We start from the raw sequence: 20048 nt of genomic DNA, 5'->3' as shown, positions 1-20048 counted from the left end.
ATGTACCTGTTAGGGAACATGCTCCGGCTTTCGTGGGAAAGCCTGCCGAAAGTTCCTTCTAGATCTTGTTAGAGAATACCTTCAGGTTCCTTCGTGGTTTGGCTCTCATGGGAGAACCTGCTTTAGGTTCATTCATTCTCTCTTGTTCCTCTTGAAGTCTTCTATGTTCCAACCCATTGACTTCACCTAAGTCAGTTCCTGTCTTCACATAAACACTTAAGAGAAACATTAGATTGCAAACTTCAAGTGAGAGAACTAATTAAACTTAAAGCTTATGTAAATACTCCTACACATATACAACTCATGTATGCATAGTGTACTTACCTTATGAAGCTAACATATGCAAACACCTATTTACATAGTTACCTTCATGGTTCTTTAGCCATCATCATGTTTATCAACCATAACACTCATCATTGTTCTTGTTTCTCTATTGTTTATCATATATTGCTCAGGTTCCTTATATATATATAGGTAACTGCTCAGGTTCCTTGTATCCTGTTCCAAGTATAACTTGTTCTTTCTATGCACAACTTAACAAACACATTAGATAGATAATCATCATTAGTTTACAATCATCAAAACCTAATTACTCAACACAATTCTTCAATGAAGATATTGTTTGAACGAGCCAATTTGTTTTCGCAAAAATCAAAATGGCTCGTAACAGTAGGCGCGCGCAAGTTACTAAGCTACACGCGGCTGGCTTGTGCATCCGAATCACTTGTGCTGGCTGGGGTCGCGCAACTGATTGAGTTACGCGCGCCACCTGCTCATAATTGTTTTTTTAATTCGAGCGTTTTTTTTATATTTGCCATCATTTTTATTATTATTATTTTTTTATGTTACCCTTCGAATATGACTCAAAATTACGAAGAGACGACTTCGTAATTGGGAACCTAAACCAAACTAAAGGAGAAAAAATAAGAAAGCTATCCTAACATGTCGCATATAGTCACGTAATCACATAAGCATACCATTAGCCAAGATACACATAATGTCATTCTAAGGTCAAAGGCTTGGGTGTCTAAGGGTACCATATCTTAAGAAACGGTGCACAAATTTATCACTCAACGCGTTGACACATGACATCGCTCTCTCAAAATTTTGTTGACGATATGGGTAGGATGATTGTCATTGATTTTGGGATAGAAGCCTGGTGTTGGCAGCCCCTAGTCAATGAGCCAATCCCCAAAGGTTAAAGTGTGCTATGATTATGCATGATGCGATGTTGCTTGTTTGGTTTTTACTTTTTTGCAAAAGGAAGATATTATGCGTTCAAGTCTCGCTCTCTAACTAGAGATTATCCAAGTTAATTCCCGTTACAACTCATAGGCAACCTAGTGTTGGAAACCTTGGACCATAACTAAGAACTAATCTTGTACCCTCTAAGTCCCTAGTAGAGTCGCCACTGTAAGGAGGGTGATCCCATCGTAGGGGTTCTTTCCTTAGATGCCCATGGCCATTTAAAAGCCTAGGAATTTACACATGTTAGGGTGTATTAGGATTTGAATTCCTGACTGTTTGGGGGACCTTGAATTAGAATTGATTCTATCATCACGCTTTTTTGTATGAAACAAGTAGGAGTCGCCAATGAGTTTTGGGAAAACCTATAAACCTCGTTCATGCCTTTCTCGCATGTGGAGTTCATGGGATATTTAACACAAATAATAAGTTTACCCATGCCCAAATTGGTCTACATAAGCCAGAAATGAGTTCGGGAGCGAGGGTACTAAAATAACGTTCCTTTTAAAGGTGAATCGCTATTCTAGCCCTAGTGCGGCCTCTAATAGCTCTTTCTTTTTTACAATTTCATCACCAAACAATATATGCAACGCGATACCTAAAACTAAGTTAGTTGATTTTATTTACAAGCATTAATCACGTAGGAATTACATTGCAAAGTCGTTATTCTTCCTTTTAATTCAAGCAGCTGCAGCAGGCGTCGGGTTATACTCGTGTGTGTTATGTGCGGGTTATGCGCTATGATTCTAAGCCCATGAGCGGGTTATGTGCTATGTTCCTAACTCAACATACTTACCATTGCATCGTCCCAAAATGTTTGAAGCAACCCGTGAGGTATATCGGCCCACTCAAGTGTGATGGGTATTTTACGAGTTAGTATGCTAAAGTGACTAGAAAATTTGTTGTGCCATTGGCCAGTAGGTAGACCTAACTCATCAAACTCAAGCACCATGGGAACCCCGAGTTTCTTGAAAGCTTTTGTTGCACCCCTACTCTTTCTGTTCACCGATGCCTTTACCCCTCCTCCACCACCGAGGGTTTTCACTTGACTTTGCATCTAAGTTTGACCTTGTGAATAACCTACAAACTCGGAAACCACATTATCCTGAATGGGCGGGGCACTTTCAGCTATACGCTCATATTCATCAAGCCTACGTTGCAACTCGTCATGAACTTGGTCTTCCGGTTCGCCCAAATATGTCTCCTTATTAATATCATACAACTCGCCATCATCTTCATATACATATCCTTATCACAATGAAGGTTCTGATCAGGATCCATGATATATACACACCTAAAGTAATAAGAAAAGCAAGTTGTTAGTCATCAGTAATGGCAATCAAATTCTGAGGCACCAAAAAAGCCAAACACTTACCCAACTTCTTTGTTTTCATAACAAATTCACATATAATTCTCTTAACAATTCATATTTAGTGTATATTACATGCTTATACGTTGAAAATGCAAAAAAGTAAAATATAAGTAGCATCAATAAAAGTACCTCATTCGAGTATTCCCTCATTGTGCTCAGATCAAATATAAGTAGCATCATCATCTACATCAGTTGCTACATCAAGTGTAAGAGCAGTGAAAGGGGGAGAATCATCAAATGCATCATATCCTTCCTCATCTTCAACCTCTAAACCCCTAAAATTCTCCTTTTTCCAGCAAGGATGATGGACCATTTTGGATCGGATGGGTCAGTTACATAGAACATCTGCTTAGCTTGAGATGCAAGGATGAATGGTTCCAGAATATCCCACAAGTGGCCAAGGTCTACAAGGGTGAAGTCGTCATTTCTGACGTTGCGCCTATTATTATCGACCCATTTACACTTGAATAGACCTACCTTGAACTCACGATAATCTAGTTCCCATATTTCTTGAATTTGTCCGTAGTATGATAATAGTGCGTCAACTGGTGATGTATCCTTCGCACTTGCAAACTCTCTTGATGAAGCCACAAGAGTGACACCACTATTTTGAGTCGATGAGGATTTCTGATCCCGACTCTCAGTCCAGAATGTGTACCCATTTATGTCATGTCCCTCAAATGAATGAACATCTTTCTTTAGACCATAAGCTAGCCATTTTATTGTATCAGACACAGTGTCATCCAATTGACGCATCACACGATCATGGAACCACTTCACAAACATCTTATTATGCAACTGCATTAGTGCCCTTTCCCCTTTTGATGGAAATTCAACACGCAAACTATCCATGTGCTTTTCTAAATATGGATGAACCTCCGCAATATGATGCATCGCAAATAGGTGAGCTTGCAAGATTTGATCTCGAGCAGCCCAAATCCGTTTCGACTCGATTGTGCCATGACCATCAAGTCTCCCTTCATGTCGGGAAGTGGGAATCCCAACAGGTTCTGCAACGGCAACATACTCTGCCACGAAATTCCCAATCTCCTCGGACACAATTCCTTGTATCATACTGCCTTCCGGTTGGGCTGGATTTCTAACTTTATCTTGCAGTGTACCCATGTGTCTTTCAAAAGGGTAGCACCACCTTATAAAGACTGGACCGCACAACTTAATCTCACGAACCAAATGCAGAATCAAATGCACCATTATGTCAAAAAGTGACGGTGAGAAAGACATCTCAAACTTGCAGTGTACCCATGTGTCTTTCAAAAGGGTAGCACCACCTTTATTTGAACCCACAATTTCTGACGAACACCTCATCCTTGAAAATCTAATCGCGCACTCTTTCCATCCTTCGTTTTTCCAGAAATGTTCATAATTGTCCCAATAATTGCATCACAAACATTCTTCTCTATATGCATCACATCGAGACAATGTCTAACATCATGTTCTTTCAAGTACTCAAGCTTCCAAAAGATTGATTCCTTTTTAAAAAGAGCATGTGAGTCAATTGGTTTCGTTGTTTAACCAAAATACATGGTATACCCTTCACTGAAGCATAAACCTCCTTTCCACTCAATGAACTAGGTGCAACCCCCTCCTCAACTTTGCCATTGAAGGCTTTTTTCTGCTTACGATATGGGTGATCGCGCCTAAGAAATCTTCGGGTCCTCACGTACACATCTTTGCCATAGTGATCAAGGTACACGTTCGGTGTGTCATCGATACAAATGGGACATCCTTTATGCCTTTTGTTCTTATACCCGGACAGGTTGCCATATACGGGAAAATCATTGATGGTCCACATAAGGGCAGCACGCAATAGAAACATCTCGTTCTTATGGGCATAAAAACGGTAACTCCTTCGTCCCACATCTTTCTCAAATCATCAATAAGGGGCTCAAGGTAAACATAAATGTCGTTTCCAGGTTGCCTTGGCCCCGTTATCAAAAGTGAAAGCATTATTTCCGTTTCATGCACAACCACGGAGGCAAGTTATAAATCACTAAAAGTGCGAGCCATGTGCTATGTTTGGTACTAAGAGTAACAAATGGATTCATACCATCCGTGCACAACCCAAGCTTTAAATTTCTAACTTCATCACCAAATGCCCTAAACTTCATATCGATGTTATTCCATTATGGAGAGTCAGCAGGATGCTTCAACAAACCCTTTTTCTTTCTTCCCTCTACATGCTATCTCAAGTTCTTAACATCTTTTGGTATTGAAAATAGACGCTTTAACCTTGGAATAATAGGAAGATACCACAACACCTTGGCAGGAAGTCCTTTCATACCAGCATTGCAGCTTGATCGCTTGTAACGCGACTTACCACAACGTGGACACTCCACAAACTCTTCATATTCATTTCGATACATAACACAATCATTAGGACATGCATGTATCTTCTTATACTCCAAACCGAATGGACACATGAGTTTCTTTGCATAATAGTAGGATTTAGGAAGTTTATTCCCATCTGGCAACATATCACATAACGCGATCAACAAAGAAGTGAAACTAGTGTCGCTCCAATTATGCTTAGACTTAATTTTAAAAAGTGTAAGCACGGCTGAGAATTTTGTGTATTTTTTGGACCCAAGATACAAAGGCTTTTTGGAAGCCTCTGATAATGACTCACATACATCAGATCGGTCACCAAATTCACCTTCAACATCACGCATCATCTCATCCAAGTGATCACCACCACCATCCTCGGTCTCATCCCCATCTCCACCATCATACCCCCATTTTCTTCTTCAACATGAATCTCGGCACTTTCAACATGTGTCTCATCCCTAACAACATTATCTCTATATGATCTCTTTTCACCATGCCAAACCCAAACATGATATTGAGGGCTAAACCTATGACATTGTACATGAGTCATGATGGTATCAACACTATCGACCTTTGTGACATTATTACAATTGACACACGGAAAATAATGGTAATTGACACCCGTTTTGAGCTGATACTGTGAAGCACTCTTGCAAAAACTCTTGAACCACATTAAAAAATTCCAATATATCACGTCTACCATACATCCAACCGCGATCCATTAACGTTTTAAATTGCCTTTAAACATACCAAAACATTTCAAACAATGTATAAATGTAACATATATTATGTCAATCAAAGTACATAGCATATATATCATCCATATCGCGTAAAAATGAATGCTCCCAAAAGGTCCTTATCACTCCAACCTAACTCATCCTTGAACGTCTAATCTCACTAGTGAATGTATGTCAACTTTTCAATTTTAAGGAAAATCCGGCAGCATTTCCCCCCAGTTCTCCAAGTACACAATGTAGGTAATAACTTACCTACATATGCACCCAGAGAACATGGTGAGAAAATGATAAGCCGAGATATTCCATAAAATCGAAAAAGAGACATACATTCACTACCAAAGTGAGATTAAATGTCCAAGAACAGTCCTAACCGGGGACTATTCAAGACTTTCTCCTATTAAGAAAGACTTGAACGGGTATCTAGGCAAATGATGATGCAAGCATTCAATAATTTGCATTTATTTGACGTTCAACAATACACAAGTTCATTCATTCATATAGTGCTAATAATTAAATTATCCTACCTACAATCAAACTAAGGTTACTTATCAAACCATTCATACATTATAATTTACTAACCACATTTAACAAACTAAAATGTTAACTAATAAGTATTCTATTCAAAGATTTCACTTTAAAGCTACTCAAATTAATATATATATATATATATATATATATATATATATATATATATATATAATTTAAACAATTAAAGTAACAATTAACATTATCGAATATACAAACAAATAATAAAACAATTAAAATAAAATTGTGTTAACTACATTTGAAACCCTAACTTTAAATTTTGGAACAAACAAACAATTAATACCAATTAATACATATGGAAGTAAAATTTAGCAAGAACTCACCCTAATTTGAGAGTGAGAAAGAGAAGGATTGAGGTGGTGGCTCCAATAAGTTAGAGGGGGAGAGAGAAAGGTGTGGTGGTAGGGCAAAAATTAAGAGTGAATGAGCAGCAACACCCACCCAAGAACTCCACCAGCAGCAGCCATGAACACCAACAGCCGCAACCCACTGCACAACCCACGAATAGCCGCAACCCTACCCACGAACACCCACGCGAACAGCAGCAACTTTAGACCAAAATAAAAAAAAATGAAAAGGAGAGTGAATGGTGGTGGAGGTGGCTGCCGTCAGGTAGAGAGGAGAGTGAATGAGAGGAGCTTGGACATGCAAGGTAGAGAGGAGAGCTAGAGAGTGAATGAGAAGCGAGGGCGGGAGTGGAAGAATTCACCAAAAATTCGACTAAGGCAAGGATGAAAGGGTATCCCGCTTTTTAAAAAAAAAAAAATTGGCAAGCGGTTTGGGGTTGAACCGCTTGCCATTATAACAAATGACAAGCGGTTCAACCCCAAACTGCTTGTCATTTGTTATAATGGGGTGGTTCGCGCCAAAACCGCTTGCCAATTAATATTAGAGGGTTTTTTTTTTTTAATTGGCTAAATGGCAAGCGGATTTTTAAAACCGCTTGCCATTACTTATTTTCTACCAGTGAATACATAATAGTATTCAAATTCACATGATTTCACAACGCTAAAAAGTTAACAGAATTAGAAAATGAACTCGGACAAAATGCTTAGCTTCTAAAAATTTAGTTTTGCAGTAAATTAACCCTATTCAACCCATAATTCCCTTAATAATTCCCTTGAATTCCTTATTGCTCTCTTCCCCTTTTCACCGTAGTCAGTTTGTTTTCCTTTCTTTCTAGTACATGTACTTTAGCACAATCATAGATTAATTTCATTAGTTTCAATGTCCTTTAAACACAATTATGTGTAAGTCATTAATTGTCTCTTCGGAGACATCTGATGTGTAAGTCATTAATTTCAACCTTCACAATAAATAGAAAAAAGAACTCCCACACAAAGCAACATCTTTTCATTCTCTAGTGACTAATGTTGTCATGTAATAAAATCATATTAATACCCATTAAATTAAATATAGAAAATTTTAAACTTTATTATTCCATTCTTCATTTAATTTCTAATTAATTGATGGGTCTTGACTCTTGAGAAAAATTACACTTGGGAGTAAGAAAGTAAAAAAAAAAAAAAAAAAACATTTTGTCTTTCAAAAAAAAAAAAAAAAAAGTAAAAAAACATTTTGAGGGGTATAATAGTCCGTGCACTATTCATAAGAACGATTATAAGGTAGAGATTAAAGGAACAAAAAAGGGTAAAGACTACACATACAATTATTGTATGTGGTCCCCACATACAACCTTACTTTGTCATGTTTTTATTGGCTTTAATAATGGGGTCATGTTCCATTTGAATTCAATTTATATTTGACTCCTAATTTTCTCCACTTTTTAATGATGTGTCAAATTTCTAGTGGTTTTGTATGTAGGGACAACATACAATGATTGTATGTAGGGTTGTTCATCGGTCCAAGACCGGACCGACCCGGATTGGACCGAAGACCGAAAATTAGAAATTTAAGAACCGAAGACCGGACCGATTAAGTTAGGACCGAACCCGGATCGGACCGAAAGAATCGGTCCAAAACCCGACCGGACCGCTTTGGACCAATTTAAGAATTTTTTTAAAAAGAATACTAAATTTTTAATAAATTTAAGGAAAATACAAAAAAAGTATTGGAAAAACTATATTGTAACGTCATTTTTACGTTTTTTTTGTATGTTTAGTGCAAAAACACTTATAAATTAAAGTTTACTAGGATTATTAAGGATAATTTTAACCATTATTTAAGGTTTCACACATATTTTTTATAAAAAAAATCGGTTCGGTCCAAAACCGGTTTTTATAGGGTGTTAGACTGGACCGGACCGAAGACCGGAAAAATGAATTTTAAGGCCCGAAGACTGGACCGATTAATTCGGTCCGGTCCGGGGTGGTCCGGTCTTTTTTTTTTCGGTCCTGACTGATTTATGAACACCCCTAATTGTATGTGTAAAAAAATAATTAGAATCTAACAACTTAAAGATCCGACAATTGACATACATGTCTAATGTCTTTAATCTAGATAATCTTCCTCCAATGTTTTCAATTTTTTTTCCTTTGGAAATTTTCACTTTTACGCTGCACCCCCTGTCCCTCTTTTCTCGCATGCATTGAAACATACTCTGAGATCTCCATTGAAGCGGGTTTTTAAACTTTCTCCCCTCCATGAAGCAGCTTCTGAGGTAAGAGTATTTTTTAAATAATCGTATATCAATTTCACAACCTAGGGTTTGGTTTCGCATTTTGTTAATTTGATTGTCCGCATAGTCAATTTAGGGTTCTTCACTTCTTCTAACGTTGATTATTGAACTATTGGCTTCACTTGATTCACGAGCGATTATATAGCTAGAATTTTGCTATGTGCACTTTGTGTTAATATTGAAAATAAATTTATGTGATTTTTCAAGCCTAATATGAATTTTGAGTTAAATTGCATTAGTCCTTATAAGTTATAAACCTTTAATGATAGAATATGGACATTTCTCCCTGCCCCAAGCGTCGGCCATCCCTCCTGCCTGGGCTCAGGGACGGGATGCATAAGAGTGGTAAAATCGTGATTCTACCTAGGGGTGAGCAAAAATTCAGGGTACCCGGAACCTGTAGTTCATGTTTCGGTTCCGGTTAATAAAATTTTGGACCTGAAACCTATATCATTTAAGCCCAAATAGAAAGTCCTATATCAAAATTATATAAAAGCCTGTCACCTACCTCTCTCCCTCTTATTCATTTTTCATCTCACTATTAAAGGTTTAATTTTGGTTTCAAAAAAATTAAAGGTTTAATTAATGGTATTAATACAAGTATTTGTAATATTGTATTAAATATTATAGACAATTAGTGTTGGCTTGTTATATTTGCAGCATTGTACTAGTATTTAAGTTGTAATCTTTTTTTGTAAACATCCATTTTTTTAAAAAAAAATTTTGTAACAATTTATCAAATAAATATTAAACTTACTCTTCAGGAATCGGAACCGGGAACTGGAACTTGTCGGTTTCGGTTTTCAATTTTAAGGAACTTGTTGAAACAGGTTCAGGTTCCGGTTCCGGTTCCGGTTCCGGTTTCGGGTCCTAAGATTTTTTTACAGCTACGCTCACCCCTACTTCTAACACGTATTTGTGTTACTGCTCTTGTATGAATTTTTTATCATTAGTGCCATGTGTCAACAATGTATGCAAATATTAAATATAGTAATAGATAGATAGATAGATTTGAAAGCTGGATTAGTGGACACGTGGACGGATGTGGTTGATAATTAATTAAGTTTGTTTTTATTGTATCATTTCTGCATTTTGGATTTTAAATTGTAAAATTGAAGTATTAAACAACTTCAGTGTTTAAATTTTTTTATTTAATAATAATTATCCAAATGTCGTGACGTTCGTATTTCATCCCTCCAGTTTCAAAATCGTGGGTCGGCCATCAACTATGATTTGTGAAATTAAACAACAACATGAGAATTGCCCATCTTTGGTCGGTGATAATGATAATGATATAGATACCAATAAATTATTTGGGGGATCAAGAAGAAAAGGAGAAAATTGGTTGGTGAAACATGGGTTGCAATTGCCCGAACTGCCAAGTGATATTTGGGTTGAGATAATGGGGAAATTGCCAATTAAGTCTCTTTATGGTTGGAAATGTGTCTCCAAGGCATGGCACTCCCATGTTTCTCAAATTTTGACTACCCAAAAAGGAATAGACCTTCCTTCTTATGGTCTTTTGTTCATGATTTTGCATGACACGTCTATTGATGATGATGATTTTCATGACCGAAATTGTACGTTTTACTTGACTTTTTTGTCCCTTGTTGGTGACTACAAGTTAACTAAATGGTCCCTTACCGATTTTGAAACTGAAAGTGCTATCGTGACTATCGTTGACCACGAGATTCTATTTGCTTTAAACTTAATTGCTATTCACCCTTTCTTAAATTCGTTGCTGCTGAATAAATATATTTAAGCTTTCTGTTTTGCAATTACGTTGTGTAATTACAAATCAAAATTGTCAATGTAGTGATGTGCTTTGATTTATAAATTTTGATCTTATTGATTCGGTTTTCCATTTAATCTTTATTCTAGGTTGCTTGTTGTTTGAGTGAAAGTAGGTTATGATTTGGATTAGATCATAGACACTACCCTTTTACGGTAGTGTGCGAAGTATTTAGTAAATAATCTTATGAACATAGTGTGATTTAGACAAACTTTGTGCAGTAGCCTAATCCCGCAGTTTGATAGGAGATTAGGAACAGGTTTGAGGCTGATATAGAGCAGACTCAAGTTCTACAGGCTTCATTCTGTCGTGAAATATCATTAAATCTGGAGATAAGCATTATATACTGCAAGACTGGTTATATTTTGCTTGATTAGATAGGTGTATGTAGCCAACCCCAATTATGGAACTAAGGCTTTGATTGATTGATTAGATAGGTGTATGTATGTCAGATGAGACTCTTCTTAAAATGTACAGCAAAATGTAGACGACTGCAAAATCAACTCAGAATTGAAATTGCAAAACCTGATAAATGGAGACAAAGCTTCCTCAAAGTCATCCATATTTACTGGCGCAGGCTCATTACTGGGATGTTTTCGAACCCTGGTTCTGATGCTGCTAAGAAGTGAAGGCTGAGTCTTTTCTCTGGTTACATGAGAGATATTGGCTCCTATGCCATATGGTAAGTGGGTTTTATCTTTTAAAGAAGCAAGTCCCTTCATACTATGTAAATATCTTATTTTCTACCTCATTGTATAATGTGTGGCTGTATATGCTGCCTTCTATATTACCTTTTTAGTCGTTCTGAGATCAATCTGTTTGCGCAATTACTAGACAATACACAATTGTGTATGGTTCACTTCATAGTTCATACACAAAGCTAAAAAAAATGTCTTTTTACTAATAAAAAAGGCCTAGAATGACTTTTTTCTTAATTATAGAAAGAACACTGTGGAACAACACTTTTTATAGAATGAACCTTGCATAATTAATGATCATTTTGTTTTGCGCTTTTAATTTTGAATAGAAAGTATATTTTGTTGTTGTTCATTGTTGACTTGTTGTGTACCATGAATATCTTACACACTTATGTAGGATCCTTTTTACCGTGTTTGAAGTTAGAAGTGATACAAACAAGGAAGAGGGGACTGCTGGTTTGCTGGAAGGTGGAGGCATGCAAACCTGTTGGTCGAAATGAATTTTTTCATGCATCATATCTCAAGGTTTGAAGACTGGCTTTCTATTCGGTTGATGATTCATAGAATTTCCTAACTTATATTTACCAAAAAAAAAAAGAATTTCCTAATTTACACCATTAAGACTTCTAAGGTTGAGTTGCTTGCTAGAAATTATATAATTTACTGTCAGGCTAGTCTATCAGTATTCAGTAACTCTTAGAATTTATAGCTTGATCAGATAGATCTTAAGGACAGTGCTTGATCATTTGAACATATGGTGCATTAATGGCATGGTTGATGGTCTCAAGACTTAGAGTGGATAATTTAGAGATACTATCTGTAACTAAGATGTTTTTGGGTGCAGATTCTCTGGATACTGACCTTATGTCAGTCGGGTATGAAACTGATATTAGTTATACAATCGATAAGTATTATTAGCACTGTAAAAACGGTTTGACAGTTCGGTTTCGGTTCGGTTTGAAATCGGTTCGGTATTTAATTGGGTCGGTTTGGAATCGGTTTAATTGTCTCACGGGTCGGTTTTGGTTCGGTTTAAATAGTTATCGGTTCGATTCGGTTTCGGTTTATTCTTAAGCGGTTTTAATTCGTTTCGGGTTGTAAACAGTCCGGATAGTAAACGGTTCGGTGCAGACGGGTTGCGGTTTGTTAACGGTGCGGTGTAAACGGTTTTTATCCCGGTTCAAACAGTTTCGGGTTGGAAACGGTTTCGGGTTAGAAACAGTTCGGTTCTTTTTTGGTTCAGTTTTTAACTGGTTCGGTTCTTTTTCGGTTCAGTTTTAACTGGTTCGGTTCTTTTTCGGTTCAGTTTTAACTGGTTCGGTTCTATTTCGGTTCAGTTTATAACTGGTTCGGTTCTTCGATTGTTTAACCACTTTAACGTTATTCATATCGGTTCCATTTCAAGTTTACTAAATTATAGTTGAATCTGAATTAAAACATAGCCTAATAGTATATTCATGTCACTAGCACACGCTCATCTTTATTTCATTATTACTCACAGAATCAATGTAATCATATGCTTAATAGTCTTTGTGAATTAATTTTATTTATTACGCCTTCAGCCAAGCATTGGTACTTAATATTACAAGCTTTTTGTTCATTTGGTTTCATTACCTCAAATGTATACATGACTAGAGGTAGTAGTGTTGCTAATAGTTTGAGGCAGGGCCTATAACCAGTTCGGTTTTTAAATGGTTCGGTGCAAACGGGTAGCAGTTTGCTAACGGTTCGGTGTAAGCGGTTTTTTTGCCAGTTTAAACGGTTTCGGGTTAGATACGGTTCGGTTCTTTTTCGGTTCGGTTTTCTTTCAGTTCGGTTTATATTCGGTTCGGTTTGTTAACGGGTTCGGTTCTTATACGGTTTAACATTATTCGGGTCGATTCGGTTTCGGGTTTACTAAAATACGGTTCGGGTCGATTTTCGGTTTCAAAAAAATCGGTTTTTAATCGGTTCGGTTCTCATTTGGGTCGGTCGGTTTCGGGCAGTTAAATGGTTTCGGTTTGAAATTTGACAGCACTAAGTATTATAAGTACTGTAAGCCTGCTCCAGGGTTGCATATATCCACCCTATTAAGATTGTTGTGGGTTGCATATACAAATCTGTTTTCGTTTAGTTGTTGATTTTCTTAGAACATGTAAAAAGATGAATGAGATCCCTCATATACTTGCTACTATATTTCTGGTTTTTGCAAGTTTTTTGTGGGTAAGTGCCAAGGTATTAGGGCATTTTTTTTTTTTTACAAAAGAACTTACAAACAACAAACATACTAAAAACGGAAACAAAGTAAATCACGCCGACGCGCCGTCCCTGCCAAACAATGAGCTTGAGCAACCGTAGATCTGGGAACCTTCTGAACATGACACACAACCAAAGCCCCAATAACTTCCAGAAGCTGAATCCAACAGACAGAAATATCCTTGTGGGAAAGTACCTTACTAAAAAAAATTTTTGTGGGGAAGTACCAGACTAATGTTTTGTTATATGGTACCAGATTAGTGAATTTCGACGAAAAAGTCCAGAATCATGCGTTGACTCATCTGATTTTGCCTTTGCTTTGGTGTATGTAAATTAATCGCCTCTATAATCTCTCACTTCCCTCTAAAGAAGCGAGCAAGTAACAAGTGTGCCCGCGCCGTGTCTCATGTTGTTATACCTTACGAATAGCCGCAGTTAATAGATATAAGTGAAAGGAATATTTAGCAACGAATATACACAAACTAGTATCAAATGCACGAGATTTAACAAAATGCATGTTTAAATATGTTATATAATACGTAAAAATGTCACGAGTGCGATGTTATAACTTACGAATAGCCGCAATTAATAGTCATACGTGATAGGAATGTTCAGTAACGAACGTGTGCAAACGAGTATCAATGTACGATAATTAAACAAAATGCTTAAATATGTTATATACTGAGTAGTATGTAAAGTGGTCCAAAAATACACAGTAACGATACTATTTAAATCATAAAAGGACCGATGATTACATCATCAAATAGCCAAGGATGAGTTTGTTGGATACTCTTTACCTGCTGCCCGTGTTTAACCATGCATCAATTTTCTTCCCCAAATTGTAAATGATATCATAGGCAAACCAGTTCCTATATATTTGAAGCCTTCTGAATTTTTGTCAAATTCTGCATGATATCTCATCATGCTCCAATTTTACGGTGGAACATGACATAATTAAGGGTTTGTTTGGCCAAGCTTTTGAAAAACAACTTCTGTTTTCCAGAAGTAGTTTTCCAGAAACTATTTCTAGAGAAACAGTTGTAAGAAATAGATTTGTTTGGCCCATCAAAAATCAGAAGTGATTCTTAGATTGAGAAACTATTTTACCCTGTTTGGCCCATATTAGTTTTTTTTTTTAAAAAAAATTATTTGGGAGAATAAATTAGTATTAATTTCTTGTACATTGTTGTTAATAATAGTTTTTTTTTTTGTTAATAATAGTTTTTTTTTTTGTTTTTTAATAGCAAATTGTTTATAATAGCTTGTAAGATTAAATTTAATTTAAAATATTGAACAATTCATAAGTCTAAATACTTAGATTTTTTTGTCAAAATATAAAAAATTCATATCCAAAATGTCTGCTATTATTATTCCTAATAAAAGATCCAATAATGTTACAATCCACGACTCATTAGAGAAGTTGCAATATTGTAGCGAATAGATTCCATACTAAAATCATCCATTGATCCATCATGTTCTTCAAGAGTAGTTACCGGGTTGCCTCCAATATCCTCATCCCCTTCAACTTCAGGTATGTAATAAGGATCTGCATCACATTTATCAAATTCCAAATCTTCAAGCGTATGTCTTCTTATATAGTTATGCATAGCCATAGTAGCTGCAACAAGTTTCTTTTGAGTTTCCAACGAAAAGCTGGGCATAATTGATAATATCCTCCATCTTTTTTTCCAGACACCAAATGTTCTCTCTATAACGTTTCTCAATGACGAATGTGAATAATTAAAGACCTCGTAGAAACCATTTGGAGGTTGTGTTGAACGACGAAAATCAGGAACATGGTATCGTTCGCCTTTAAAAGGAGCCATAAATCCTTTCATATTCGGATAACCCGCGTCAACAACATAATATTTTCCTGTACATTGTACAATATTAGATAATGACAACATAGTATAATAATGGTAAAGAAGATAGTATAATATATAGTTTCGTAAATATATACCTTCGGGTGGATGAGGGAAATATTTCTTGGGGTCTTCCATTGCATCTTTTAAGATTCGATTATCATGAACAGATCCCGGCCACCCAGCAACAAAATATGTAAATAACATGTCGAAGTCACAAATTGCTAAAACATTTTGAGTAGGGTTACCTTTGCGCCCAATGTAAGGGATTTTATCCTCCTCCGAAACAACACATGGAATATGAGTTCCGTCAATGGCACCAATACAATCCTTGAAATGTGGCCAATATTTATAATTATTTCGTATCTTAGTTGGAACCTCCTTGAAGTTTGGATCAGAAGGTCTTACAATATCTTTAGAAAATCTTGTCATTGCTTCAAGAACTTCATTGAATTTTCTACTTATTGTTTCACCAGAATGTTTAAAGCGATTTTGCATATTACGATTAGATTGAAATTGTGCACATAAATATACGAATATTCCGAGTGCTTCTTCAGCAGGCATGGTCCTAGTTGACTTTAATCCATATTTATCCATTAATAATTTAGCAAGACTATAAAACACATGGGGTTCCATTCTTAATATCCTATAACTTTCACCCGATGTAGATAAAACCTCTTGCAACCATTGCCATCCAGAACATAACGAAATCCTAGTAGGTTGTTTAATTAAATATTTAAGATAGTATTTGGTAAGTATCGTTACCCCTGTGGTGGCATATAACATCATTTGTTTACCCCTCAGTTGTTCTTGAAGTAATAAATCTTCATCGTCTTCTTCGGAGGAGGAGGATTCATCAATTACATCATCATAAGCACTTCCATTTGAACTAACCTGATTAAAAAAAACAAGGAACCAATTGAAATTGTATACTTTAAAGTAAACCTTATATAACGAAGAAACTATAAAAAGCTAATATTATATGAGAAAGTATAATGATAATAATATATAACAAATACTAAGAAAATCAAAATAACTGACATAAATAAGAAAGTTGGTCTGTTACAACAAGGTAATTAAAAAAAGTAGCAATCAAAGCATAAATACAATGTTTCATAACAAATAAAAAAATAATTAACGTTGAGAAGCTTTTTTCTCCCTTTCCAATTCTTGCTCAAGCCAACAACTCCGTATATTTTCATCAGGAATACCAACAAACATCTCTCTATATTCTCGTTTGACAAATAAACGAGTTCCTAACATATAAAGTTCACTTCCTATTTCAACCCCTGGTGTTGTAGCTAGCAATGTTAGACACTCTCCAATGCTACAACCAGGAAGATCAGTTCTTTTTGAAGTTACAGTAGCACTAGATTGAGAGAAATTCTCCATCGCACCAACAATACGTTTTAGCTCATTTTGCATGAGCTTAGCTGTGCTAACTTTAGATTTATTTCCTTTTTGTGTTTTTTTTTCCTTTTTCTTCCTATGTTGTATTGACTTTGGTCTTGTCAATGCTTTCACTTTCAAGCTGTTGAGATACTGTTTCATTGATACTACCATCCATAGTAATGTCAACTTGTTCCTCATCTTCTATCTCTTCGTTTCCTATGGTAGTCAAGTCTTCTATTTCAATATCATCTTGTGAATAAGGGTTCCATGAAGTTGTAGCAGAAACAATTATTTTAGCAAACATGATCTCTAACTCTGTTAAATTTTGGATTCCAGCTTCACGAAATTTAGCAACACTCGGATTGGCCTATACAAATAAATAAATGTAATTAGTTAAAACTAACTACTTGAAAAAAGGCAATGTACAAATTAGATAATTGTTATGCTCACCTGTTCTTGGAGTGCCCACCACTGATCGGATGCAACAATTGTATTTTTCTCATGATCCCATCCTAACCCTGTCTCCTTTTCTACGAGATTCTTCCATGTAGCGTACTCCGTTTTTAACTTCTCCCACTTGTTTTTTAATTGCTTCTGGTCATACTTTTTACCAGACCTTTGTTGGAACTTTATAACCACATTATTCCAACCAATTTTGCTAAAATGAGTGTGTGGTCTATTCCCTGCATGGACCTCTTCAGCACAAACCTCACAAAAAATCTTAGTTGTTTCATCAGACCAAGTTGCTTTTGACCTCTTTACTTGTTCGTTAATCTAAAGACAAACAAAGCCATGAAACGTTGTGCATTACGCATAAGCTTCACCAACCATACACACAACATAATAATGTAATCTGCCTCCCAAGGTCACGCTTTATAAATTCTACCAGCATTATATTGACAAACCTTACAACATACAAGCCGAGTACTCTTTAAATCCAACATGTATTTCATTCCCTAATATATATATAAAGCCCATTCATAACATGTTCATTAATTTGTTGATGCATAATGTATAGCCAAACTTTATTACTCACCTTTAAGAAAGGTTAGGTAATGGTTCCCTGTCTATAAGTTCTTACAAAGAATATGATACTATGACATCATAACCTCAATACCTCAAAAATATATTTCAACCATTCCACTATCACCTTGTCCGGATATAAGCAAGTAAATTTGATACCAACACAAGCAATGAATATACTAAATAAACATCCAACTACGTACATATACTACACCATTGTCAACATAGATCAGAAATACCCATGACTATAGCCCTTAAATATAACTTTCAATTAGAACGAGATAAACGTCCAATTATATGGCCAAGTGGCCAACTGCCCAAAATTTGCACTGCACAGCTATCAGTGGCATATAATAAACCACATCCATATATGTAGAGGTATAACAGGTACTGCATAGCTTGTAATGGTTAAAAGAGAAAGAAATCGATAATTCATCTTAACAACTTATAATATCAAAGTCAAGACTCTCAAGGAGGCCTTATTTATTTATTTACTCTGATATAGCAACAAGGCACACAATATCGAGGTACTCAGCAATCCCTTTGTCAAAAAACAATAGTCAATTATAATACAATATTAGGAATTTAGGATGTTCTAAAAAAGTAGACACATTTCCTAACTTTACCAATTAATAAAGACCATAGTTCTAATATTGTCCCCAACTGTCAATCTGACACCCCCTTATGCCCCAGAACAAGCAGCCTAGCAAACAACTTCCTATCTCTAGCTTAATGACTTTGCATATTTCTGGGCTCTAATGCTGTACTAGACAACAACTATATCGAACCCACTACGATTACAAATAACTTCAATGTAACATATATGAAAGAAAAGCTTCCGAGTTCTAATTTTTCATTACTGCGTATGAGATTAACAAGCTCAGCCCTTACAGATGACATTGTTTTTAGTTTCGACTGCTATTCCGCCTAAACCACATTAAACTTATAACCATACTATATTTAACATTAATTTCATGGCATTGTCCTAACACAGGTATCATTTACCCAGTCTTTAAATTCTAAGAATACCCAGAAATTGAATTTGTGTAAACGGTTAGTATTTTGCTAAATTGAATCAAAAATGAAATTTTCAAGATCTATATTCTGGACCAATTCACTAACCTCATTGGCAGAACTTCTTGTTCGTGAAGTATTGGGATGATTTGGATGAGGAGAACCACTGAGATCTATAGCTTTCTCCTATTTCAAAATCAATGCAAAGAAATTAGGGTTCTACCCACAAAAGAGAAAATTTTAATAAGTAAAAAAAATTACCTTATTATTGCTTGGTTGTGTCCTCTTGGGTGGACGAAATGGTGGCGCCGGTGGTCTAGGAGGACCGGATTGCATGTCGTCGGACGCCGTCTTCGTTTGGCCTTGAGGGTTGAGCGTTTCGTGTTTTTGGAGAGAGAAAGAGCTGCTCAGTGTTTATGAGAGGTGAAGAGAGAGAGAAGGGGGGTTTCTTTTTTTTAATGGGATATTAGAGGTCTTTTTGTAAAATGTTAAGGATATTTTTGTCCAAAAAAAAGTTTCATTAAATGGGAAATCAGCTCCCCGAGAAACTGATATAGAGAAGCTCAAAATTGGTGCTTCTTATTTTTCCCACTCTAGAAGTTATTTTGGGCTTCTTGAGAAAGTGTTTTTGTTTCTTAAAAAACCCTTGTTTGGCCCAGTTTCTATTTCTTAGATAAAGAAACACTTGTAGAAACTAGGCCAAACAGTTACTAAGTCCACAAAAAAATGTGGGTCTATGAACTGAAGATCACAGTTTGAAGCATCCCATCTAGTGGAGCCATGTTAAAAGGAACTTATCGTCAATCAAACTGGGGAAAATTATTACGGTAGACTTGTATGATAAGTGATTCTTTTCAATCAATCAATCAAAGCCTTAATCCCATAAGTAGAGTCGGCTACATGATAAGTGATTCTTTTGAATAGGGTTGTATATTGTAGGGAGAGGCTAAAGTTAACTGTTCAATCTCAACATATACATTCTTTAATCTGCAAGTTTGTCAGATTAAAATAATGGGCACCTTTTACCCTTAGTCTGCAAGTATACTATATTATTTTCTAAGCCTAAAACTGGCCTTTCTATTCTTTGCTATCTTTTACAGAAAGTTATTATTCATTACCCCCCCCCCCCCCCCCAAAAAAAAAAAAAA

General features: G+C 35.9%; 1 protein-coding gene across 1 annotated transcript; it reads right to left on the bottom strand.

Moving 5' to 3' along the window:
• Window positions 1-16490: 16490 nt before the first annotated feature.
• On the bottom strand, window positions 16491-19616 carry LOC145634736 (L10-interacting MYB domain-containing protein-like). The gene is made up of 4 exons (XM_081686126.1): window positions 19162-19616; window positions 19009-19086; window positions 17314-17637; window positions 16491-17230 (listed from the first exon to the last, which is right to left on the bottom strand). The coding sequence occupies exons 1-4, from the start codon at window positions 19234-19236 to the stop codon at window positions 16958-16960; spliced, it is 750 nt and encodes a 249-aa protein (XP_081542252.1). The 5' UTR covers window positions 19237-19616; the 3' UTR covers window positions 16491-16957.
• Window positions 19617-20048: the final 432 nt, after the last annotated feature.

Source organism: Chenopodium album, chromosome 6 (assembly GCF_948465745.1).
Source record: "Chenopodium album chromosome 6, dcCheAlbu1.1, whole genome shotgun sequence".
In the NCBI taxonomy this organism is placed as follows: Eukaryota; Viridiplantae; Streptophyta; class Magnoliopsida; order Caryophyllales; family Amaranthaceae; genus Chenopodium; species Chenopodium album.
The sequence above is the reverse complement of the archived record's forward strand: the minus strand, read 5'-3'. Positions and strand labels throughout refer to the sequence as shown.